The sequence below is a fragment of the Dysidea avara genome, chromosome 11 (assembly GCF_963678975.1).
Source record: "Dysidea avara chromosome 11, odDysAvar1.4, whole genome shotgun sequence".
NCBI lineage: Eukaryota > Metazoa > Porifera > Demospongiae > Dictyoceratida > Dysideidae > Dysidea > Dysidea avara.
This window is the reverse complement of record NC_089282.1, coordinates 2,770,406-2,797,742: the sequence shown is the minus strand read 5'-3', so window position 1 is coordinate 2,797,742 and position 27,337 is coordinate 2,770,406. Positions and strand designations below refer to the sequence as shown.

Below are 27,337 nucleotides of genomic sequence, written 5' to 3'. Positions count from 1 at the left end.
CCCCTCTCCTAGATATCTTCAAATGAACAGCACAGGTTTATGATTTCAGAGGATTAAATGCGAGTACAATAGGAACAAGGACAATTGTGGGTTGTCCTGATTATTGAGGTACCATTTTCAATAATTTGTTAGTGTGTAGTATGTTCATAGTAATCGTGTTACTTTAACAGACTGATATGATAATATGAAAAACTATGCATAATAAATCGGATAGAAAAAAAAAACATTGGTTAGAAATGAACATTAGTTTATAAAAAATTCTCTCATCTTGCCGCAAGTATTGTTGGAGCACATTTGACAACGAAGGTGTAGCTGAGTGGAACATGACTTGTCCTCCTTGAGGTGGGTGTGCACTAAATCAGCCAGTGCCTGCTCAAGAGTGTTGTCATAGCAACAGACAATGCAGTATTGTTATGGTTACCTCAATGAAAGTGTTGTTATCATTGAGTGACTCTGCTCTCTTGACACTGTTTGGAGCACCACACTACATTGAGAGAGAAAGAAAAGTGTCACATTCATTACTGTGCACACAAACACATACGTAACACATCACCCCACACACCCACTCACTTTTGTAGCCAGCTCCTCAGCATATTCAAGGTCAAGCTCGTGTAGTGTTTCAATATGATCTGAAGTAAATGCTATTGGTACCAGTAAAATGTTCTTGCGGTTTCTTTTTATCAGTTCTTCAATAGTTTTGTCTGTTTGAGGACCCAGCCATGGAAGCGGCCCTACCTAGGTACAATTACAATACAAATTAGTTATTATGACATGTGTGTAGTGTGTCTGTGTGTAGTGTGTCTGTGTGCATGCATGTATAAGGCAGCTACAGCCTATGATCCAGGTTCGATGTCCAGTTGCTGGAGCAAAAAATTGTTTCAGTCTACCCAGCTAGAAATGGGGAACTGGGAAAGCAAACACCAATTGTCCATGGCTCTTTGGATACTCACACCTTACCTGTGAGATATGGCACAACCTGGTGCCAATTTCTTCAAGTTTCAGCTTTGCTCCTAAGTCTCTCAGAAATTCTCATAAGGTGCCAACAGAGTCAAGAATTCATGACTCATACAGAGTGTGGTGGTGTTTTATTTAGTGTATTGTGACAGGACAACAGAAGGCTGTGTGAGTGTGTGCATGTGCGCGTGTGTAGAGAGAGACAGTAGTGTGTTGTACTATGTAATCACCTTAGACTGCCATACTAGCCTGTAAGGATGGGAGAACTTCAGTTGTTCCATTACAGCATGTACAGTAGCAGCCACCTCAGCAGGATAGGGATCACCTCGTTCTACCACCTGTTATATCATCCTTCATGACACACATCCCCACCCCCTTCATTGTGACACAACACTCACTCTCATTGGCAATGAATGAGCAGAAAATAATATCACTACATCATCTCGCACTTCAGGTGAAAACTGCTCCACTCCTTTCTTGACATTGTCAGAAAATGCCTAACACATGATACAAACTGTGAGACATGCCAATCATGTATCAAAAGCACAATAGAGTACATGTGGCTTATGGCAGGAAAAGTGAATCTGTTCATTACATGTAGTTTACAGGTTTATCAGAGCAATAAATTGGAAAACAGTTTAGCTGGTGAGATAAGCACTGCACATACCCCAGAGGCGAGCAATAGGCCAAACACGTAGGCTTGCACCTATGCAGTGTACTCTTACATGTGGTTAGTGATAACTGTTCACTGTCTGTGACCAAGATGAGGTGTAACAAACTTTTAGTTCAGGTAATATATAGTGTGCGTATTCTCAGACGATTTAATGGGTAATATTATGAACAGGTTTTAAAACAACTGTTCTTTCTGGTACATCATTACTAGGGCCACCTATGGGATCCATGATAAGTGGCCCTATTACTGAAACCCTAATTAATGCAGCCATAAAACAAACTGGTCTTATCATTGAGGTTTTCAACAGACATATTACGAAGCTTTCAACAAACCAGCCACCGCATATTTTCAATTGATCACTGTGTAGATTTTATCACAGAGAAAGGTATATAGGAATATAGCTACACTGTACCAGCATGACATAATGGTTGGAAAGTATACTGCTGGAATAATAGGTACAGCTTTTCAGTAGTGAAAATATACACTTAAGAGGAGCAACTTTTGCAGTAATACCTTCACTGCCTGGTCAGCTGGCCTCTTTACTGAGAGAACATTGTATTAGTTTTACCAGTTTGGTCCTGTAGTATGTGGCCACTGGCCTTAATAATGAGGTGGCCCTATTAATAAAAATTAAATACATATAATAATAATGGAAAATGTGTTTGGACTTGCTGGACCTGGCCACTATAATGAGGTGGCCAGGTTTCACTGTATTCAAAGAGCAGAATTATAATGCTCATTGATAAGTTGACAGACTAGTAAGTACACATAAGTACACATTACAATAAACAGACACCGGATTTTAGTAATGAAAGATAACATTCTGTGTCAACCTGCAATATAGCATTACTTTACCTTTACAAGTCCAGGGTGTGTGGGCCATCTGTCAATAGTTGACCAACGTATTTTGGAGGGCTTTTTGTTCACATAACGGTAGATAGCATTAAGACTGCTACCAGTAGTGGAGCAAGAGTACTGGGGATACTGGGTGAATGCCACTGCTCTCTCTATACCATCCCTAGTGTCAGTGGTATTGTAAATGCTTCCATACAAAGAGCACCTTACTGTTCCATCTGATCCAATGAGTCTTCAGTTAGTGGGTGAGCATAACGAAACCCAACATAGAATTTGTGAGGAGCTGTAGAAACACACACACACATGAACAGGGTTACTGTATTAAATGCTGCAGCATTTATTACCTTAGATAATAAAATCATTGCAGCGATTATATGAATTTCACCACCAGTCAGTGCTCAAAAACAACGTTGAACCTCTAATCGTGTAACTATTATGGCCTCAATAAGGAGGTGGTCTTAATGGTGCAGGCCATGAAATGCACCTTAACTATGTTTGGGACCTACTTGACATGGTCACTATAATGAGGTGGTCTTATTAATGAGGTTATGAAGTACACCTTAGCTATGTTTGGGACCTACTTGACATGGTCACTATAATGAGGTGGTCTTATTAATGAGGTCATGAAGTACACCTTAGCTATGTTTGGGACCTACTTGACATGGTCACTATAATGAGGTGGTCTTATTAATGAGGTCATGAAGTACACCTTAGCTATGTTTGGGACCTACACATGGTCACTATAATGAGGTAGTGGTCACTAAGTGAAGCCTACTGTATGTCATGTCTTCTAACCTGTTTCAGGACTCATCTTGTCCAGGAGGTCCACCATTCCTTGGCCTTGTTTCTCAGTCCACATCTTAATAGGGGATCCCCCACCAATCTTCTTGTATTGCTCCTGAATCTTCGGAGTCCTGCGGCGAGCTATCCATGGGGCCAAACGGCTAACAACAAAACAGAAAATATTTACCAGTTGTTTATAACACTTCTTATAAGAGAGCATATAGATGTAGCTACCGTATAGCCTAAATATTTTGCTGATTTTGCGGTTTTGGGTGTTATCAGCAAAAATTTTACCCTTGAAATATTTAGACCTTCATATAGTCTAACACATTTTGGGAGTGTTTGCAAATCCACAAAAAAAAATTATTTTTAGCAACATTGCTCAACCTCGAAATAATTATTTGCCCCTTGAAATATTTAGGCTATACGGTACTTACAGTACAATGAAGAGGCTATGTTTGAGACTAAAATATGGCCTCAATTATTACAGTACCCACAACATTTGTTTGTAATGTCCTCCTACGCTACAAAATTTTGCCATGATTTGGGACCTACTACAGATGGCCAATGTAGCATTGTGGTCTTACGAAGAGGTGGCCATCAAGATTGAAAGAGCTGGTTACAATGGACAAGTTGGTATTTCTCAGTGCATTACAAATTGTTATCACCAATAGGACTTCTTTGACACTTCACTGTTTACATTATTAACACTATGCCATCCAGAGAAGGCTGGACACGCTATAAGCACTGCTAAAATAAATTATGCAAAAGTCTGTTTTTATAGACTGGATTAACAGTACAACATTTGTATGTAGATTTTAAGTGGTACTAGGGGCTCATAAGCACCGCAGTGGAACCTCCTAATATGGTCCAGCTGCTATAGTACGAGATCGACTACATTATCAAGACACACAGTAGTGTGTTGCATATGATATGAAACACAAGTAAGTAGACAAACTTTATTCCTGTGATTTAAAAATAAAAGTAGTATGATTTGCTTTAAAGAGGGGAGGGGAGGCCATGGATGAGTATGTTGTTCACACTGGGAACCCTTCAACCACACGGGTGTAACTAATCACTGGACTGGACTACTGGACTGGAACACTGGACTGGACTACTGGACTGACATATTTTTGGTTTTTACACATTCTGAGGTTGGTTTTATTGAGTCTTGCTAGCCAAGGGCCTTCAGAAAACTTGAAGTCTGCTACTAAAATGATCAGTGTGAGGAGTGGAATAAGCAAAAATTTACTTCTACCTCTATTATGTTCTTCTACAGTACATATACTGTACTCTTTATCAGTATGCTGCAGGGAATGTGCTAGTTATGGTTAACCAACAATAAAGTCTTAGAGATAGTAGCAAGTTTTTATAATGCTAATAAATTTGGTCATATATTATAGTACACCAACCAGCACATGTAAGAACTAATCATGATAGCAGAAAAACCCTACAGTTGTGCAATGAGTTTGTATATTGCATGTAGGAATGAATTTAACTACAACAGATTGTCTAGAAGGGATAGGTTGTGTCCAGGGGTCTGAGCTATTTAGTTCAAGGGTTCATAGGTAGCACAAATATAGTAAAATGATTTTTGGTAGCTATTGCTATATATATTACAATCTCCAAAACGAAGTGTATAAATGTTGTAAAGCATAACAAGTAGTGAGAAGTCAGTTTTAGCTTACTCCACTCCTCACACTGATCATTTTAGTAGCAGACTGCAAGTTTTCTGAAGGTCCTTAGCTAGCAAGACTCAATAAAACCAACCTCAGGATGTGTAAAAACCAAAAATATGTCAGTCCAGTAGTCCAGTCCAGTGTTCCAGTCCAGTAGTCCAGTCCAGTGATTAGTTACACCCCAACCACACTAGCAACTGGATAATAAACTAATTAGCCCTCATACAGCTGTTTTTTTTTTTTTTTTTTGCTGTCCCAATTGTTTTGTACAGTATTATGTTACCATGGAACCACGCTTGCATGTCCATGGAATGTTTTCAAAGGACCAGTAATTCATATCAAAGTAATTTTTTGATAACATGGTTCTGATATTTAAAGGACTTTACCAAATGCTACTAAATGTTTCCACAGCTGGCCTGTATAACCAGCCCATATGGCTCAGGTGAATATGATATACACGAATTTGATACTTTACTGCATACACTCCTTACAAATATGACTGTTCTATTACAGTATCTAGATTTCACTGTGAAGCTCTTAAAGATTCAAAATTTGAAGCAAATTAAATAAAACATGTATAAATTTTTCAAAAGCAAACAAAAGCAAACAGAAAGGAAGCTAAGAAAAACGTGAATATGAAGAAAACAAGACAAAACATTTTTTTTAAGGTGCATATCTTGGAGATGGCTACATGCTGGTTCAGTTAATACCATACAGTGGCTATTTATTGAGGGCAAATTTTTTTTTGCAGATCACCATCCAAAATTTCAAGAGGGTATTTTTTAAATTTCTTCTGCGTATTTAAACAATGCTATTTTGATCCAGCTACGAAAATTTTCACCACTCTGGAAAAACAATTCCCCTTTGGAAAAGCCCGCAATACAGAAGGCGTGTTGCATTCTGAAGAAATTTCCATAACAAAAAGTCCTATTTCCATTCAACCATTACAACTAGAGGTTCCTCTATCAGATAAAAAATTAGCCAGGATCAAACCTTAGTCCTTATAAAGGTTTCTTTCTTGATGTCAGGGTCAGTTGTGAGGTTTATTTCAGAGTTTGCTAAAACAGGCTTCACTGATTACTACAGTAATCCAGTTAAGGTCAATTGTGCACTTCACACAATAGTGACAATACATGCAGAGCTACAGCTTCAGTATTGAACATTAACTACAATTATGGAGACAATATATTTCCCAGAATACACTACACACCTTTGTGCTGGTAGAGGGATGAGGTCCTTATCAAGGAAGAGACGTAGAAGAAAGTCATGAACATCATCCACCTTCTCTGGTCCCCCAAGGTTAAGCATGATGATGCCAGTCTTTGGAGATGAGCTGAGTGATCATGAAAGACCACAAAATTACCATTTAGTTTATTTGTACAATTGCTTAAATAAAACAGTCAGGCCTGTTTAGGGCCAACTTGACAGAGCTAGTGCTACCAGTTAATTTAAAATTGATCTTGGTAAATGGTGACAAGGTTGAAGTAGGATTCACTGAGCTCTTAATAATTCTGCAAATTATATGCACACTTATATACACATTAGTTAATAAAATTTTAGGGTTTTCAAAGCATACTCAACTACCTAATTCACTCTCCCATTAGTTAACAGCAAAGCTAGGACAATGGATATTGCATGCAACAGCAGCACAGCTGTAACTCAAGTTACAGAGCTGCTAAGTAGCCTTACGTCTGGCTAGATGAACCATTATTACGCGCTAGGGCATTAGTTGTAGCAAGCAGACGCTTACTGCAGGCACCAGCCGGGCCAAATGTCCGGCGAGCTTGATGAATCCCGGATAGCCCTCCAGCAGAACTCAAACATCTTAACGTCTTCGACAACATCTTAGTGTGAACACTTGAAAGTAATGGCGGCTACCACAACGAAGTCTATGGCTTTAGGAATAAATATATTCTAAAGATTCGAGCAATATAATAGTGTACTTTAAATAGAATGGCTGCTGAAGTGGAGACGTATGATGCCCTCATCAAACTAATCTTGATAGGCAACTCTAGTGTGGGCAAGACGTGTCTAATATTGCGATATGTGGAGAATACTTATCAGAAAAACTTTCTTCCTACAATTGGTGAGTGATTTGGCATGGACGCTGTTAGGTATCGTATTACTGTGCATGTTCGTAGGGGTTGACTTCAAGACGAAGAACGTGAAATACCAAAATGGACGTTACAAAATTCAAATATGGTGAGAAAGAAGCGTTTAAAAATCCCCTAAATTGTTGCATAAGCTCGCAGAGTTATTATTACACAAGCCCGCAATTTATTTCAGTGTCTGTTTACATCTGTTACTAGGGATACAGCTGGCCAGGAGAGGTTCAATTCTATCAGAACTAGCTTCTTCAGAGGAGCTAAGGTACAGAACCTATGTAAGGTCATATGATTTCAAAGCACTATATTGTGGAATTTGTGGTATAGCAAAAAAAGCTCTCACTGCACCTGTACTAGAGTATACAAGAAACTGGACGCAGTAATGAAAGTTCTTGGCAACTACACAGTCTTACTGTACATAGCCAGTGTATTTTTTTGCTTTTTGCTCGGTTAAAGTTTATTGAAAAGCTAGCTACACGTCACTAGTAATAGTGCACATCTCTATGACCAGCAAACAGTTTTCAGTAATTCACTTTCAATACAGTTATACATACCTGACTAGTGAGAACAAAAAAAATGTGCCTGAATATGGGTGTACAGGTGTATGAGTTAGGTTTTGTGAATAATATCAAATTTTCTGTCTCGAGGTGAATGGTATTGATTTCTAGTACACTTTTGTGGTTATAAATCTGACTAGTAAACAAAAAAAAACTTGAGAGTCCAGATACACCCCCTGAATATCACCAGCCATAGAAGGTTTTGCTATTCCTTACATTGCTTGTGGACTACACTAGATGGATTAGTACTACAGTAGTGTTGACTTTTGTAAATCAGACGAAGAACTCACTCATGAGTATATTTTTCATGGGCCGTCACTATTCAGTGGACTGGACTACTGGACTGACATATTTTTGGTTTATACACATTCTGTGTGGATTTACTGAGTGTTGCTAGTTAAGGTCCCCTAGGGAGCATGTAGTCCACTATAGTATGTTCACGTTGAGCTGAATCCTGAAAAACGGCTAAAAATTAAAAGTGGATTTTTTCTCAACAGAGTTAATATTTCAGCCAACCAGATGATTATTGGTAACAGCAAAGGTGTCAACAATAGACATGTACGGTTTGGCTCCATTGCAAGTTTGGGAAAGGGCTGTAATGAACACTGTACTTATATGGCTTCACCACAGGAAATATATTGTGAAAATTTTGATTGACTGTAAATATTATGTCAAACATTTGAACAACAAGATTTTGAAATATTTTTAGCGGGTCAAGCAGTACTACAAATGAGCCAAATTTCAAGATCGTGTGTAATTGCATCCATGAGTTATTAAATGTTTTTGAGGGTTCAGCTCAACGTGAACATACTATACTAAATGCTTAATACTGGTCAAGTCTTGCATGGCCCCAGTCTTCTATTTCAGCACAGGAGCTTAGATTTTAAAGCAAGGGTGCTTATAATCGCTCATTAATAAGCCCCTGCATTGAAATACTGGCTAGGTTTAGCCACACAAGACTTGACTCCTCAAGCTTGCTCTAAGGATATTATCAACTGGCAAGTTGATAGTTAACTGTCATCATTACATATACATCCTGCAGCATTACTATATACCAGTGTAAGGAGTGAGTATTGTCAGCTATATACATGTATGAATGACATAAAATACAGTAGCGAAATTACTAAGACAGTTTTTGCATATACTCCACTGCTCGAATTATTCAGTGTTTAGTAGCAAGCTCTGCAGGTTCCCAAAGGGCCCCTTAACTAGCGAGACTCAATCATATAATGTATAAAGCCAAAAATATGATATGTCAGTCCAGTAGTCCAGTCCACTGAACAGTGATGGCCATTTTTCATGGAAACTTTTTTTAATTGACAAACTCTAATGGTAAAATTTATTTCATGTGTGACCTGTGGTCACTAGCATGGCTATTAATGTTTAGCCACCTGAATTACTTATCTTTTACAGTAAAGTTGTAACAAACTACACAGTGATAACAGTATTGCCAGAAATTTGTATGCATCATTTACAGGTGTATTGGATAAATTAATGATGTTAGTTGCTATAGTAATTGTTTTTCTGATCAAGTTATGTGTTTGTGTCAAATCATACTAACAGGTGATATCAAGAGTTCATAATATATATATATACTGAAGAGAGTATCCTACTCTCGTATACCCCTGTAGAAGGGTGTATTGTGAAGTTATGATGTAATATTTCCGAGTTCGCCTGTTTCTCTGTGTATAATTAATGATGTTATTAATTGAACATAATATCGATTGAACCCGTGCCTAACAACGTCGCTAGCAACTGAACTAACTCGACCTTTCAACGTTCACTGAACTACAAGCATATTTTTGTGGGTTTGACACAACTTTGTAGACATTTCTTACCAGGCCATTCGCGAATGTGGCTTTCTCAAGTATCACAAGTGTGGGGAAATGCTAACAATTGTTGCACTTTTATGGCTGCTCAGACGTCACAAACCACTACATCTTGTCGTTATGTCATAATTTCATGATACGCCCTTCTACAGGTGTATATGAGTCTCCTCAGCATATATATTATGAACTCTTGGTGATATATATAGTAATTATCAATAGAAGTTGGGTTTTTTCCACAAATAGACTTTTGAGATAAATTCACTGGGTCCACATAGCTACTGGCCCACATATATTGCTATGGTTATTAAAGTTGTGAACTAAGAACTTTGATCATACAATATGGTAGTGCTGTATACTAAGGATCATACTAATAGTGCCTTCATTTAGAGGAATTTTCTACTTTCTGATTTACTCACTCACTGACTGATTCACTCTCTTACTAATGCCTTCAGACAAGCGTAACTTGATAAGACTGTGGCTATGAACTTAATTTTTTTACCGTTAGACGTTGCTTCAGCCCGACGGGTACCTTTTGGCATACTGCAATATATACAATGCATGCATCGTGGAGTTATTTTGTCTCCCTTTGTGTCCCATTTATCTTTGCTGACAGTTGATTTGCAGTAGTGTATAGTGGGTTCCTATGTTAGTAAGGAGAATCGTCCATATTTTCCATGTAGTGACTGGATTGATTGCAGAGGTGCTCATCATACTTTTCTAACACTGTAACGGGTTGAACATAATTGAAAATGAAGTGTAATGACCACTTTGCACTTTTTCAGTTATTGATAGTTGGGCACGTGTTCAAATGAAAACAATAACTCTGGCGCCATTCTTTCTTTTGATGTGATATGCACAGGTGTACCAGTCGTAATAATGTTAAGGAAAATAAAGTATTAAAAAAAGTTGTGAAAAAAGGGAGGTCACCTACACCTGAAGATATACTAGTAGACATTTAACTTGAAGTAGGGATTAAATGTCCACTAGCATATCGTGCACTTGCATGGTTCTGCCCACACTGGTCGGCAGTGGTTCAAAGAGACCAGTACCTCTAAAAACTGACCAGTACCTACATGTACCAGTACGTATGCAATTACTCTAATACAACAGCTCCATGTTAATTTTAGGCCACCACTAAGGAATTCCTAGGCAGAACCCTGCACTGTTCTTTCTCAAAATGTCAAACTGTTTATTTGATAGAGTTATAGTGCTGCAAAGTACCTACAACAGAAAGATCAATTGTATAGGGATGTTAGAAATATAAATTACAGGAGCTCATATCATAGTACAGTGGAACCTCTCTTATCCGGGCAGTCTGGTACATACTACTGTCAGTATCTCAGAAATATCTGTAACTAAGAATAACATGCTATTATGCTAAAGTGACTACCTTAAATACAATTATAGAACTTTGCGTGGGCGAGATCAAAAGAAAAAGTGTACTTAAATTTCATAAAGTACACTCTCAGCTGGCCAACTGCTTCATCGACCACAAAGAGTGCTTTATTGCACCGCAAAGAGTGCTTTATTCGCAATAAAGCACTCTTTACGGTGCAATAAAGCACTCTTTGTGGGCAATAAAGCACAGTTGCCCATGTGCCTTAGTGTAGGCTAATAGCCTACGGGGCTCGCGCCAGTACGACTAATCACCCAAGCCGGTGAAGGCTGATAGCCTCGCCGCGCTGAGTGATTAATCACCCCAGCCGATACGAGTTCCACCACTGGATTGCTTTTATAGACATACCTAAATGCTTCGATGATGGGTGGGAGAAGATAACGTTGCTGTTACGTTTGATAATGTAAACGGACAAGTCCTGGAGATATCACGGAAATACTTCACCATGTGACTCGCAATAGAATTGATTGTGGGTTGCGAGCAAAACCTGCCAAAAGACGCAATGAACGTCTACTATGCCAAACTATGGTGAAATACGCGTGAGTTACTTTGTTAAACTAGTTTGTGTGCGTTCTGGCTGCTAATAGTTCGTACAACGCTTGTTAATTACGAGTCCTAGTTTATGGTGAAGCTGCACGGCTAGAAAGTTCCATAAATCATTTAAAGCATAGCCTTGCTCGTGCTATATGAAAAATAAAGTACTCGGCGCTTGGCCTCGATGCTAATAAAGCACTCGGCTTCGCCTCGTGCTTTATTAGCATCTCGGCCGCGCGCCTCGTACTTTATTTTTCATATAGCACTCGCGGCTATGCTTTAACATATACGTAATGTTGTTATTGCTATCAGTTAGTGCTATGCAGTTTAGTGGGCAGAGGGGGAAGTCGCTACAGAGCATTCATGGTCACTCCCCTGGGCTGTAAAAATGCATTATCACCTAGCAACCAAGTGGTAGTTATTAGTAGTAGAATAAACAAGCCACCAAACAGGTAAACAGCAATTTAGGCTCCCTCCTTGTGCTTTTATCTAAGCCAAACTCCATTATGGTCAACTAAACTACAAGCCACATGACCAATTTGGGCTGTCTGGACAATGGAGGTGCCTGGATAATAGAGGTCCGGATAAGGGAGGTTCCACTGTAAAATTGTTTTTAACTTAAGAATTGTAGCATGCTGTATTTGGCATAAATCCATTGCTGGGTAAATTTCAACAAAAATGAAATCTTGATGGCATTCCATATTTCCGATGTAATGTACTCACATGTACTGTGCCATGATGAAACAAAAAGCTTATTAAGTTTCTCTTCGGATGGTGAACAATCGTACAAACATGAACTGGACATATTTTAGTAACCCTGTCTGTCTGGTAAGAGTATAACTAAATATCAATTCCCAGACTTTTGTCATTAGATCCTTCTGTAAGAACCCACATTTAAAGAACATGTCAATGCTTTACTGTAATTTTGGTGGGCGTTATCAAGAGTTCATAATATTATTTATCAAGAGTAGACCCTCAAGAACCCACACTTAAAAGGTATTTTTCTGATAGACATTCATATTCCCTGGGGTGAGGTTAACCATTTGGTGTTATCATACTATAATTTGAAATGCTGTTAATTCCAGTAAACGGTTTTGATACTGATCTCGTATAAAACGCCTAGCCCCATTTAGTCGCTGGCATTAACAGAAATAAATGCTTAGTCTTCAATGAACATCTAACAATCTGTGCAGTGCAGTAAATGATGAGGTCAATGTTGAAACAAGAAAAAAGTATGTTATGGCTTGATGCTATGCACCGCCATTATGAGATCACATGATCTATTGTACACCAATAGTCTCAGCAATCAAAATAATGTTTTAGTGTCATACCAATACAAGCAGGAAACTATGAAACAAATACTGAGATAATAGCAGGTGAACATATTGTTCTCTACATTGATCTATGGGACACTGTTACCAGATATGACAATGCTTGGTACCAGTTTATATGATGAGTAATGTAGTGGTTGTCTGTCAGTTTGTATATTATCGGAGTTTATACAGAAGCATGTGTGATAACCTAAATATCAACTTGCGGTAGCATTTTCTAATTTTGAATTAAAAGGGGGAACAGGATTCTGCATGTTACAGTTAGTTAAAACACTGTCACATGTTTTTATGGAAAATACAGCACAGGGGGGGGTGTGTCAAGATTAGTGTTCCACCAATAATCGGATCGGTATCGTATCGGAGCCGATATTGGGCTTTTCGTATCGATCGGTATCGGTTATTCAGGTATTCCGATACCGATTAATAGCCACTCGCGCCAATCGTCATAACCATAACTATCATCATAAATCCTATGCTAGCAAAACGTGAGGTATAACAAGTTGGAAATAGTGTTGAGTATTATTCTAGCATAAAAGGTGCAAGAATTGCTTTGCTAAACATCAAGCAACTGCTACTTACTATGTTTGCATGAAAAAGATCGAAATACTCTAATAGAACAGTCACTGCACAATAATATATTCTACTACAACAGTCACACATAGCCAGCTTGAGATGATTGTAAATTGTATAGCAATTATCGGTATCGGTATCTGTATCGGTGAAAATTTGCTTCTAGGTATTGGTATTGGATCGGTAGTTATTTTTCTGTATCGGTGGAACCCTAGTCAAGATGTTAGTTAATACAGTAGGAATGTAAAAAACAATTATTGATTTTGGTGGAGGAGATGTTTGTGGTTCATTACTTCTTATCTAGTGTGTTTACATATTATGGTAGTGAATTAAACAAGTTTTTAAGTAGTAACTCATTGTAGAACAGCAGAAAGGTAGCGCTCAGCTTATATGACACGTGTATGCACAACTAATTCTGTTTTTTATGCCTTAAAGCCTTCTTGTAACTTCTAAGGGTTAAATGAATAAGTTAATTATAGTTAGCAAAATACTCTAATAGAACAGTCACTCCTATTGTTCAAATGCTGCCATATGTAAAGTGTGACGTTGTGATGTCACATTACCATATTAGGGAGTAATAATCTGTTATGACATCACCAATGCTGGCTCATTTCAGTCAATCAGAAAGTGGATGGATGACATTGAAAATGTGAGTGGTGATTGGCTGTATTTGTAGCTAAGATTGTGCTGTGAGCCCCACCCTTTGTGCATTTACACAACATGATGTTGTGTGTATATTGTGTACATACTATTCTGGTATTGATTAATAGCCAGTTGTGACTGAGCCTGCAATAACCAGTCGTTTGAGCACAATCACAGTCACATCTCAGTACTGGAATAGAATATCTGTAGTCTGTAACAAAGCCACTACTGAAAATTGTTTGACCAAAGTTTAGTGGTGTAAAGGTTATGGGCCATAAAAGTTTGAAGAAAATAAAGATACCTTTCTTGGTCATATATTGTAATTTGAACTGTTGGTAGCGTTGAGCATAATTAGAACAAGGTGCAGACTTTACTAAACATTAAGTAATAGCTAGGACTGTACCGATTTCACATTTCCCGATACTTCAAGTACCAAAAACTTATCTGCTGCAAATACAAGTACCGATACCAAGTACCTTAGCTATACTTCATAACTGCACACATTTATAACACCATAAAATTATGTGACCGGATTTGCGAAAAGTACCTTTTCCACACATTTTATGTACTAACAAATGAAATGATATAACACTTGACTCCTTTTGCTGATTAATGTGCGCTTAGAATCACAATGCAGCCAGATACTGCATGGAAAGTTTCAGGCAATTATATGCCATGAACAAAAAGTTATGAAGGTTCGAATTTCAAAAAATGAGTCAAATTTTCTGTGTGAAAAAGGTACCTCTTTGCAAATCCCAGTCACATATATATATTGTTTGTGTGCTTCATGTATTTAAATGTAAAATTTTGTATCATAATTGTATAACAAGTTCATGATAAAGTAGCAAATCAAGATTCACCTACTAAGAAGCTGAGAATTTATAGAAATGCAAACCAGTTTAGTGGCTAGTACAGTATTCTTCTGTGCTCTACTACTTTGGCTCGAGAAGAAGTGGTGTTCACAAAAGCAACATTCTAATGAAACAGTCATGACTAACAGCTCTCTGATTGCTCTATTAGAGCTATTGACTGTTCTATTAGAGTATATTGATATTTTTCTCAGACATGCATTTTCACAGAGAAGTTCCGGTACAGATCAGTAATATTGCTGGTAGTTATTAGCATATGCTTGATGCTTTCAGGTGTCCATTGTGCCAGTAAAATAAGCAAGTACAAATGCATATTTTATTCTCGCACGTGATAAGAATTAGTATCTGCAGCTATATATATAATGGCTGATTCCAATACTGCATGAAAACATCAGTATCGATCTGATACTGATATCAGTACTAGAATTGGTGCAGTACTAGAATTGGTGCAGCCCTAGTAACAGCAACTTATCACATTTACTTTGGAAAGGATCAAGACATTCTAATAGAACAGTTGCCACACATTGGAATTATCCTAATAGAGCAACCACATATAGCAGCTAACTTGGAAGATAACGCATGGTAGTACTGTATAATAGGGATCATGGAGGTTTGGATAGTTGGGGTGTACATTCAGACAAAAACAATAAGCCTGAAATCATTCTTCTAGTGCAGTATGTGTGGGCTCACCAGTCATAACAATGTTGCAAAAAAAGTAAACAAGTATGATTAGGGATCATAAAAATAAAAAGTAGTGAAGCAAGGGAAGTCGTCTACAAACATACTAGTGAACATTCAATCCCTAATTCAGTTATGGGTAGACTGAAGTAGGGATTAATTGGCCTCTAGTATACGTGTAAGGTAGTGATGTACACTGGTGTCCAATTAACCAGTTATTAACAGGTGTTGTCTAGGTCAGCCAATAACCGGTGAAGAAACCTTTAGACCAGTTATTGCCCACCCACTTGGTAAACCATAAATTACCCCTGCTGACAAGTGTTAACATCATAACATAACCTCAAAGAATGTGTAAATATGTGATTGTAATAACTGTTATTGCTAGACAGGATGTTGATGGTCACTTTGGTAACACCCTAAACCTTCCAGCAGGCTTGTTGACTCGCGTTATGTCTGCCAATATACAAACAAACCAATTAACTGGTTATTGCCAATTATTGGTAGGCAATTAACGGGTGACAAAAATTTTGTAGGTGTACAGCACTAGTGTAAGGTGACCTCCCTTGTTTCCATACTTTATGAACTTTAAAAAATTCTAATATTTCTTTATAGAATGCAAGATTAATTTGATAAGTATAGTTGGGGCATAACGGATCAGTGGAATATTTAACTGTTAACATGCGTGAACACCTACATAATCCAGACACCTAGTTAAGGTCCCAAAGTATCCCTTAGTACATAAACTGATCTGGAAAATCAGGGTTGGTCCCAAGGTGTCCATATTATTAGAAGTTTTGGACATTTTGATAGCTTGTTGGTAATGACTGTGGCGAGGAGGAAATTCCATCACTGTCGCAAGCTTGTAGTTTTTGCTTTTGCTTTATTAACTAAAGCTCAGATTTTGAAATTTTTGACCACACTAAATTCCTGGTTTCATAATTTCATACCTAACCTTCTCCACTGACTAAAGCCAAATATACTTGAAAAGTACTAATGTACAAGTACTCATCAATGTGTATACTCAAGTATACAGTAAGCATTCGTCTGCCACTGACATCATATCCCATACTACTAATGCTTTTACAGGGTGGTAAAATAAGCACTAATCTTTTACACTGTGTCTGCTGGTGTTATTTTGTTGTGTAGAACTGCAGTAGCTATGATATGCCAGTGATTTTGTTGGTGGGCAATAAAAGGGATAAAGATCATGAAAGAGAAGTGGAAAGATTTGACGCTGAGACGGTGAGGGCGTGGCTGTTATGAAAGAACTGTCATACAACACATTGTTACTCCATTATAGGCAGCTCTTGGTTTGGACATCAAGTACAAAGAAGTTAGTGCATTAACTGGAGAAGGAGTGGAAGACGTGAGTATATTCTGTATGTATTCTTAATGTATTGTATACACAGTGAAGCATGATTAAAAGGCCCACCTCATTACCATTAAAAACATGCTACAGTGTAGGATAGTGAGATAATCGTTAGTAAGACGTTTCCTGTACAAGCCAGCAAATACATCAGTTACCCTCCTCTCATATTACACTTGATCACCATTATGGTATAACCATTACAATAGCACAGCCATAAAGTCTACACGACAGGATATTGAATTTGTATTCAATAAAACACGTGAAGCAAATATAACACCAACTAGCTCAAAGAATGAAGAACACATACAATGAGGTGGTCGGTGGCCACAGTATTTTATATGTATATTGTTGCTTTTTGTTATTATTGGAGGGGCTGGTGGCCTCAGCAATTGGCAATCGCTAACTTCTTTAGCCGTAACTTCCGTTTGTGTTAGTCTACAACGTTGGAATTTGGCTTAAAATGTTCCCCATGGATTTGGCAAATCAGCCAAGGTATAGTATTAGCACTGTAGTGACTTACACATATGGGTATGAAGGCGGTTTAAAGCATTATGTAATAATATTACTGTACATTATTACTTTGTTACATAACAATAATACTTTTATGACTTCTTCAAAGTGTTCCACTTAGAAGACCAAATATGGAGTTACTTTTATTATTCCCAACTCTGCGCATTCCATATTTGGTTGCACAACTGCACCATGGGAATACAGTTGTGTGATCACCTTCCTCTGAGGACTGAGTTAAAGTAGACACTACACACTACACAGACACTCACAACCACACTTGTATAGTGCATCATACAAGTGTAGTGACAGAAATGAGGGATTTTCCCTTGTAGTGATTCACTGGTGATAAAGTTCACAGGTGTCCTACCTTTCAATTTTAGGATTTTCACAGCTCTAAACACTGAAAGTGCATTACTATATAATAGTGAAAGTGTCATGTTTGTACAAGTCTTAGTGAGTCCCACTATCTCACACTAGAGAAGTGTTGTTATTACCATTTGTGACCACATTAGCTAAAAGGAATCTTCCACATCCAGTCAGCACTGTGAGATAGACTTGTAGTTATTGGTTTGATATTTGGTTAGGGCTGAGTCACAACACTGGTTAACAGATAAAGAAATTTTTGGGCTTCTGTGCGTCTTTGATAGTTTTTCAAGATATGTGTGGAAGATCCCTTTTTGTAAATCCAGTTGCATCTTAAGTGGTTGTATAATCATCAGTGCTATTAGAAGCACACAGTAAGGGCTTCTTTAGTCTTGCCCATCTCGCTGTTATCACTTAAATAATGTGACTGGATTTGCAAAACGGCTCAATACTGACCAAATTTCAAAGCAATAGTTTTATTACAGTTATGAAACACTAAATTTTGCTATGGCGTTTTTACCTTAGTTTTAAAAAATCAATGCGGGAACTATTCACTATTTAGTACTTGAAAGTAACCCATTTTCAAAGTCAGTTGTGGCACCACTCAAGTGTAGCGAAGGTGTTGTGTGTAATCAAGTGTTTGAGTGACATCACCAAAGTTATTGTTTGCTGAGAAAGGCTTTAATCACGTAGTACTGTATTGTGTACTTCAACAATTAGGGATGTGTGTTGATGTAGGTAATTTTATCCTTATTCAATTTACAAAAATGTAAAAGTTTTCTCTGTGATCGATAACTGATGAAAAATTTCTCATGTAAACCCTGGACTTGTTTTGAGCAGTATCATAACTTGAGTGTACTTGAGTATACATTCTTAACAATAATGCGTGTATGAACATCACATAATGTTAGGGCTGTCCTGATCATCAAGGTGTCCTTATTAGTGGATGTCTTGATTTCAAACATCTAAACATGTGACCTTCTTGGTGTCCATTTTTTGTGTATTGCTGTGTCTTTTCTAAATGTCTTACGTGGGATATAGAAGGTTACTTGGTTTAGTGTTGTATCACTTTATGCCTGTACATTTCATTGACATGATCATCTTGGTCATACAGGTGATGAAATGTCACCTAAGTATCTTTAGGCCATGTCAAGGTCCTGACCAACCCACATTTTCCATAATTTGAAAAAACAACTTCATATTTTCCCTCTGATGACAGTATAGTATTCTCCCAATGTATTTAACCTGTGAATATCTCAAAACGTTACCACTGTTTTGTTGAGACAATGCCTCCTTACTTGTATTTTATTATTTTTATACTCTGATTTCTGTTCATTTATATGTTAACCCCTTACTTTTGAGATATTTGCCGGTGAAAAAAACTAATCAAGTGGAAGTGGCCTACAGCCACGTTTCATGGGACTAATGCCGGTGGTAGCTATAGTGTGTTGGAGTGAAGGCCTACCAGTGTGCGCCAGTGGTATTGGCATTTGTTACGTCAAGACAGACAAGAGCGCATTGGTCAAAGCACACTTGATTCTCACAAAGGATAAGTTACTCTTTGTTTAGTCAACAGCTCCACCATCAAGGAAAGAAATCTGACCCGTCATCGTTTCCACTGTGGAGCACCTTAACGTGAAGCAAATTTTTAACTTTCTATATAAGTTTATTTGTCTGCAACAGAAGTGCATGATGTAAGACAGGTATAGTGCAATGAGTTGGATGATGTAAGGTTGTTGCATAATCCAATATGCCTGATGAATGGTGGTTCAACAATGTTATAGCAGCCTTACAAGGCAGTGTTATTCAGTGTTTGATTAGCAATTTGTAGTTGGTTTGTGGTGACTACACAAACAAACTTTGATCTGAGGTGGACACCAAACTACTTGTACTTGTCAGTACATATGATAGGACAAAATTTCTTGTGTTCCAGTGTTACCTTTGACTTGTGGGATGCATGAAGCTTCGTTTTATCACACACTGCATGTACCTTTATACACTTTTAACTATTTTTGAAGTATTTGGGTGATATGTACTTCATGACTCTTGATGCCATTTAATGCACACACACAGTGGAGATTCAGTGGACAGCCCTCCTATAATTCACATCATGGTTGTGTTGGATTGGCTAGATGAGCCAATAATAGCTGGATGAGTCAATAGGGAGCACTTACAAGAGTTACTCAAACAATTTTATGGATTCAGATGAAATGTCACAACTGACACAACTTACATATAATGATCTATTGATATGTAAGAAGTCTGATGCTTTCAAGACGTGTTAACTGTTATGTGATCTCTGATCCAGATTGTGTTAAACTGAAACACAACATTACAAGACTTCTTGGACAGACATACCCAGCAAAACCACTTTTTAGGCCTCTTGCAGGAAGTTGCCATTGAAGTGCAAGTCATCCACAGAGTTTTCAAATTAATGTTGTCAACATTAGCAGAATAGCCCACTAACTGTTAAACCATCATGTGATAATGACTCACTAACTGTAATTACATGACTTCTGTGTTCCTGACAAATATGGTGGCAAATCCGTAAATTTGAAATTAAACATGTGGTAGCACACAAGTGCGTGCGATTACAAGTGTGTACGACTAACAGCAACAAAATTTTAATTATTGTTTTTACTGTTGTACTTGTTAAGCTTGAACATTCTCTAAGTTTGTTTGAATAGAAAGTTACCACCATATTAGGAATGATTCACCAAAAAAAAATTTATGAATGGTACTTCCTCATTCGTAAGGTTAAAAATTTCCCATTGAAGTATTCTATGCCTAAACCTGGCCAATATCTTGATGCACATTTGATTGCAAAATGGAAGCTGGTGATTGCATAAGTGACCATGACGAGATAAATACATGGGTATCACATGTATCAAGATATCTGGATGTCATTTATAGACAAACTTCTGCTGAGAAGAGGTAAACGTTCATGATAATCACGACAGACACACCATCATAGTGAATTCGCAGTCGGTTGTTCCAATACACAGTACAGGCAGCTGAATATCCAGTGGAGGGTCGAGTGCATCACTATTGGACTTTACACTAGTACACATGAGTGTAATACATTTGAAATCAGCACTGATATATTATGTCTTTTCCTCAACAAATTTATGTTAGGTATATTGTACAGACGCAATAGGATGTGATGTAGTATGGCTTCTACTACAAAGTGTACATGTATGGGGCTTCTGACTTAACAATCTTTCTGTGATAATGTTTCTCTTGCTCCACAAGACTTGGGGGACATCTAGGCATCTGATTGAGTAGATTTCACAAGAGAAATGACTTTAATCGTTCACAACCATCATGAATATTATACATTATTTAAAGTACTTTTTATGTAATCTGATATGCTGTATGTGGGGTATATAATCTAGTTTGTTCTTTGAAGCAAATATGAATTTAACGGTAGCTTTAAAAGAAACTCCTCCACATGCCAGAAAGAGCTACATGTGTGTATATAGTTCAACCAGAAATTTGTTTTAAGTGCTGACAAAACATGGAATGGAGCTTGTTAATGTGTTCACTTGAGGATACCTGTATAAAACAGACACTTAGTACGTAAACTGACCTGGAAAATCATTATACATGCCTTGATGCATGATGATACTTAACAATGTTTTATTTGTTCTGTTGTTTGTTGCAACGTTATAATTTTGTTTGCACATTATTGCCGCAACAATTCTTTATTTGTAACCTATTTTATTCCCGCGTTACTTGTGATTGTGAAATTGTTTTCTTACATAATGCATACCACACTAGTCATGACTGTTTGTAATCTAATAAGTATTCCTACACAGCGTACACTCTTCACGTTATGTACATACAGAGAATATTTTTTGCTGTTGTAGAATTAACTGTAGTCCCTAACTTGTGAAACCATGCACTGTGTGATTTAGTTGTTGTTTTTGTACTGTAGCGAACCTTACCATGCTTATACATATAAAAAGGTCAGCTACACACACGTTGAATGTCTTTTAGGCACAATGCGCCAGCCTGAAGCTTCCCCTTGCAAAATCATGTCAGCTAGAAGGCTATTCCAGATGTAGCCAGCCAACTGCGTTTGGATTTATCTAGTGTTCTAAAATTACAGGAGATGAGATCTGCAATGAGTTAGATTATCACACAACTGTGGACAGTAGGTAAGTTCCCACGTTCTTCTAAACTAGTCCCAAAATAGCGGCATGTCGACATTGGAAAAGGGCAAATGAGCAAGTCTGTTCAATGCGACACTGCAAATCATCAATTATGTGGATTAGCATCTCTTTGCTGAAAGGTAGAACTCAACAACCCAGTCATTTTTGTACAGAGGAAGAACTGGCTGCATGTAGCTATAGCTGGGTAAACAGTTATGTAATAGACTAATAATAGCGTTGTCCTCAGTTTGAAGACATTACTCAATATCTTGTGTGCACTCACTGACCGATTGGGAAAAATTACAAATCCTGTTTGTGTCTGTGTAATCAATGTATCACAACAGCAAATTATAAAGTTATTACAACAAAGCTTAACCACTCATACGTATATTGTCAGGATTCAAAAATGTGCCACTGTAATATTGTTTGTGCTATAATATAGTGATTCTGTTGTAGTGAGGTATTAATTTTAATTTGTTCGTCTTTTATGTCTTTTCTAGGCATTTGCCACAATTGTAGAAGATATCATCAAAAAAGATGTTTTTGGTCATTCAACTGCTCCAGCAACAAAGGTAGGAAACCTTAATATCTGTACAGTAGACCCTCGGTTATCCTAACCCAACAATGGTAAAGTGTTCGGAAAAGTGAATTGTTTGACAACCGAAGCCCATACATTCATATGTGACCAGACCTGCAAGAACCCCACATTTTTCACATTCCATTTTATTACATTTTCTTTACCAAGATAGCCAAAGGGATGGTCAAAAGTTTCAGCTCTAGAAGCCAAGAACTTTTGAAGTTAAAAATAGATTTGTACAGTGACATTTATGTAAAATAGGCTACAGGTGCTTAATTAAACAATCATTACTTACGAATGCTGTCTTCTACCAAGATGCAACTTGCACCATTGGGTTCTCCATGAACAGGCGAATTCATTGCTGGGTAAGTTTTGTCTTCCAGGCCCTTCCTATGACCAGGGTGGAGGCAAAAACATGAAGAAGAAAAAAGCTATAATGAATCACTCGTCCAGACTAATACTCATATCTTTCATCTCCTTTGGAGTACTGGCATGAAACAAAGATTTTGAAACTCCTCTTGCTTTGGGGATCACGATGCTATCAAGATTTTTGGAGTTATCATCTTCCTTCATTGTGAAACAAACGCTAAAAATTTACGGAATTTTTTTTATTTCGTAAATAATCCATCCATTACATTTATTGTGTCATACAGTAAAAAAAATTGGCTTGCACGATTCTTGCAGATCCGGTCACATATACAGAGCTGTGTTGAAAATAATCCAATAGAACAGTCGTTTCCAATTTTGATAAATAAGGCTGGAGGGTCTATTGTACTGTATTTTCCCAAGATCTTGTGTTTTTCAGATAATCCTCATGTGCTAGTAATGCATATGCACGCAAGTTACATAATTTAAAAATAGGTTTATTTCTAACATGATAGTACAGGTAAATATTAGCTGTTCATTGTGCACTGAATGAAGTGTAAAACTGAGTCAGCTGTCCAGCAGCATCCATTTTTTACCATATGCGTGTACATTCATCTAACACATGATGTTTGTACAATCCAAAATGTCAGAAAAATGCAGTAGAGAATGTAGTAAATGTTATACATGTAAGTACCTTGTCTTTTAAAGTGTTTCGGCAGGTGGCCTGTGTAAGGAAGGTTTAAAACTTAATATCTGAAGAAGGACCTTTCACAGTCTCGAATCTGCTACAGTTATATAATATTTTTATTTAACTAATTGGTCACCCACAAAATTATACATAGTGTTTGTTATGTAACTGAGTTGAGCAATATTACAGTAAGATTGAACAATCAGAAAATCCCATGTGTCAGCATTTAACCTTGTGTGGCTGTGTTGGACAACTTTGGCAATGTTTATCATCACACTACATACACAGTGTTAATAATGTCACATGATATTGCCGTTTAGTTTTGGTATTTGCTGCAAAGGGATAATTACCTGTTAATAGTTGTAAGACAAATATGTCTTTTTTGTAACTGCTTATGAAACAAAACACTACCAATAAAGGTGATCAAAGGAAACATCAATTAAAAAATCCCAATGCCAGTGATCGTTTTGTTCACGACTACAGGTGGAGTGGTCACGAGTCGTGACCCTACGAGTGTGATTGCATAGCCAAACATGGTATAGAAATTCATACCTTTGTTATTGAAATAGCATTCACGACAAGTATTCATTACCTAGTTATTCTTTCTTTGCTAGAAAAGCCACTCAAATGTGTTGGGATGGCAGTAAGAAGGGCTGTGGATGGCTTGACACATCAATCTGCAATTTGCACCTTCTTTATATTGACACTAAAGTGTTGGACTGAATTTTACTTTGGGACCATGACATACAACTTCACTTCATTTGGATTTCCAATAGTAATATTGACCAATAACAATGCCAATTCTGTTACCACATTGACTATAGCACAAGTTATTTGGACCTTTCTAAATCCTAACATTCTGATAAAGCTTTTAATCTCTTGTGTATATTAGTCACTAGTGTATATGTATGTATGTAAGTATAATATCTAAGTTCAGTTGATAATTTTGCCCTGCTAGCTTGTTTATTTCGTAGTAGCTAAGAATACAGTTGAAGAATATAGCTATAAAGAAATTGTGACTTGCTACATACTGCAGCATACATTTAGTGCTCATTTTTAACGATATGACTTCATTGAACAACACTGCAGCAATTTTCATACAATACATACAGTTAATGGCAGCAGTATTAGAGACATTTCAACACAGAGTGCCAATGAGTTTATTGTCACCTCAACATCAATGGTTATTTGAGTTGTATATCACACATGCAAGGCTTGACAGGAAAGTCTCTGTGGTGATCATGATACTTTCTCAGACAAGGATGCCATACATGTACACTGTCTTGTCATGTGTTGCCTGGTATTGGAACAGAAAATTTGTCAAAAGGAAATCCAGTTATGTACAGTTTTCATTTCAACCTTTCAATTATAAAGCCACACAACTGATATATATAGCAGGCAATGAGGTTAGTTGAAGCCACTGGGAGTAATTAGATTTTCCAGTCATAATTGGAATCCTTTGTAGTCCTTTTTGTCTTTTGAAAATTAGCATCTCAGAAATTTCACCAGCTGTTTCTCATCAGCCATCACCATGTGGTTATAGTTCTGATTAAATGTTTTAGATGGTTTCTGTGTTAATGGAGGACATATAATTAGCCTTTATAAGGAATTATTAGTCTGTAAATATTTTTGCAGATTCATAAAAATATAAACTATTTAATAAATGTTGAATCATGTACTTGATGACTTGGTGTCAGTTGTGTTAATATAGCCAATAGTTGTATGTGTCATCAAACTTGAATGCTATGTTCTTGCTTTGAACTCGTCATGCCAGGTAGTTTGATCAATCATTCAACAAGTGTAGCTTTGAAATTTTATTACTTTATTAAGGTTCTGTGCTATGCCTTGTATGTGAATAGAAGTACGTAGAGGATTAAGTTATTGCCATAGCATTTCTCTTTGGCTTGTTAACTCTGGGAATCTAATCACCACTGCAGGATCGATGTTTACTAGGTTGCGCTATTTAGCTACAAGTGTAAGGAAAAATTAGGAATTTTAAGTTCAATTAGGGATCATAGTAAAAAAAGGTAGTTAAACAAGCCTTCACCTGCAGATATACTAGCGAACATTTAATCCCTAATTCAGTCTTTGTGTTAAAATTCTTTAAAGTACCGCATCAAAAGAAAGGATTGCACCAGAATTGATGTTTTCATCTAAACGTGCGTCCCAGTTATCAAGCACTGCTTCAAAAGTCCAGTGGCCATTACGCTTTGCTTTCAGCTATGTTCAGCCCGTTACACAGCTATACAAACGAAGAGCAGTGTTAGAATTGCCTCTGCAATCAATCCAGTCACCACAGAAAATACGGAGAATTCCCATATACAAACCTACTGTAGGGAAGCCTTGCATTGCGCTACTGTGAATCGACACCTTGGGCTGTCAGCAAAAAGAAATGGGACACAAAGGAAGACAAAGGTAAATCCGTGATGTGTGCATTGTACGTACTGCAGTATGCCAATGGGGACGTCTCCGGACGAAGCAACGTTGAACAGTAAAAAAATCAAGCCCATAGCCTTAGCCGTTATCGAGTTACGCTTGCCTGCCTGGGTAGACAGGCAGTTAGTCAGTAGAAAATTCCATTGAATAATTTATTTATTTTTAAATTTCGTACCAATTTATTGGAAGCCCTTAGGATCATACTGAAGGCACTTTTGGGCTTGGTTACAAGGCACCAGGATGGTATTGTGAAGCTGGTTTTTGGGTGATATTTTTGGCCAGTAAAACCCAAATCTCCACGATCCCTAATATACAGTACTACCGTACAGTATGATACGTCTGTGAATAATGCAGTACATATATATATGTGTGTGTGTGTGTGTGACCAGATCTACGAAAACCCGACATAATGGTGCATTTTTCAAATTCTTTATTATTGAATATTTATAATCTACTTAGCCAAGTGCATGCTCTGGCCAAGTTTCAGCCTTGTATGCCAACAACTTTTGGAGTTACAACCCTACAAAGTAGCAGCAACAGAAAGATCGATTTGTACAGCAAGTATTGGGAAAATAAATTACAGGTGCTTACAAAAACGACTGTAACTTACAAACGCAATGCAGTACAGAGTTGCAACTTGCACCATCGTGTTCGCCATGAATAGGTGAGTCCATTACGTGGTGAGTTTTTTCTTCTTCACTACATACAGAGACGAAATCAGTGGAGAAAAATCGATCGCGTACGACCACTTTGACATGACATAAACAAATGCCCATAACTCACGTATCCTTAAGGCTAAACAAAGATTTTCGAACTCCTCTTGAGTAGGCGAATAAAATGGTACCTATGTTTTTATCATTGCACGTTTTCGTCATAAAGAAGAAAGCATTTTAAAATTTTACGTATTTTTTTTATTTACGGAAATATTTTACGCATTGCAATCAATAGCCTATACTGAAAATTTAGGCTTGCGCCATTATGTTGGGTTTTCGCAGATCCGGTCACATATATGTAACACTTTCACACCTCAGATCAAAGGAGCCACCCGGGCTACATTTCGTATGTAGCCCAGCTAGCTGGCCTACATACGAAATGTAGCCGGGCTAGCCAGTGATTATATAGACATTGAGGCTGAAATCGATTGTGGGGATCAATTAATACTCACGTGATCAGGATGCATGACTTGGATTTTACCATGAAAACCACTCAGACGGAGAGCATTTTGTTATCCTCGCCATCCTACAAGTTAAAAAATGTTGGGCTAAGGTGAGAACTAGTGCTATAGCTTATTCATCGATTGTTTCTGCATGTTTTCGAATACGGACGCGCCCCCATCACGAAGCTACCACTCTGCATGGAGTAACCACTCTACAAGCAAGCTTACCTGTCTAGGCCTTTAGTGAACTCCGTACTTTTTTC

General features: G+C 37.5%; 2 protein-coding genes across 2 annotated transcripts in view; one reads left to right on the top strand and one right to left on the bottom strand.

The window, feature by feature from the left end:
• Positions 1-158: 158 nt before the first annotated feature.
• On the bottom strand, positions 159-6,888 carry LOC136239121 (ferrochelatase, mitochondrial-like). Its single transcript, XM_066029858.1, has 10 exons — positions 6,634-6,888; positions 6,155-6,277; positions 3,278-3,426; positions 2,693-2,765; positions 2,483-2,645; positions 1,353-1,451; positions 1,185-1,292; positions 571-735; positions 422-484; positions 159-369 (listed from the first exon to the last, which is right to left on the bottom strand). Exons 1-10 carry the CDS (start codon positions 6,786-6,788, stop codon positions 244-246), a joined length of 1,224 nt encoding a protein of 407 aa, XP_065885930.1. The 5' UTR covers positions 6,789-6,888; the 3' UTR covers positions 159-243.
• The window catches only part of LOC136239126 (ras-related protein Rab-13-like), a 31,492-nt gene continuing 11,016 nt past the window's right edge, over positions 6,862-27,337 (top strand). Inside the window, exons 1-7 of the mRNA XM_066029866.1 lie at positions 6,862-7,030; positions 7,086-7,146; positions 7,254-7,314; positions 13,838-13,915; positions 16,602-16,697; positions 16,756-16,821; positions 22,352-22,423. Coding sequence (XP_065885938.1) covers positions 6,898-7,030; positions 7,086-7,146; positions 7,254-7,314; positions 13,838-13,915; positions 16,602-16,697; positions 16,756-16,821; positions 22,352-22,423 — 567 coding nt within the window. The 5' untranslated portion in view covers positions 6,862-6,897. The remainder of the gene's footprint in view (positions 7,031-7,085; positions 7,147-7,253; positions 7,315-13,837; positions 13,916-16,601; positions 16,698-16,755; positions 16,822-22,351; positions 22,424-27,337) is intronic.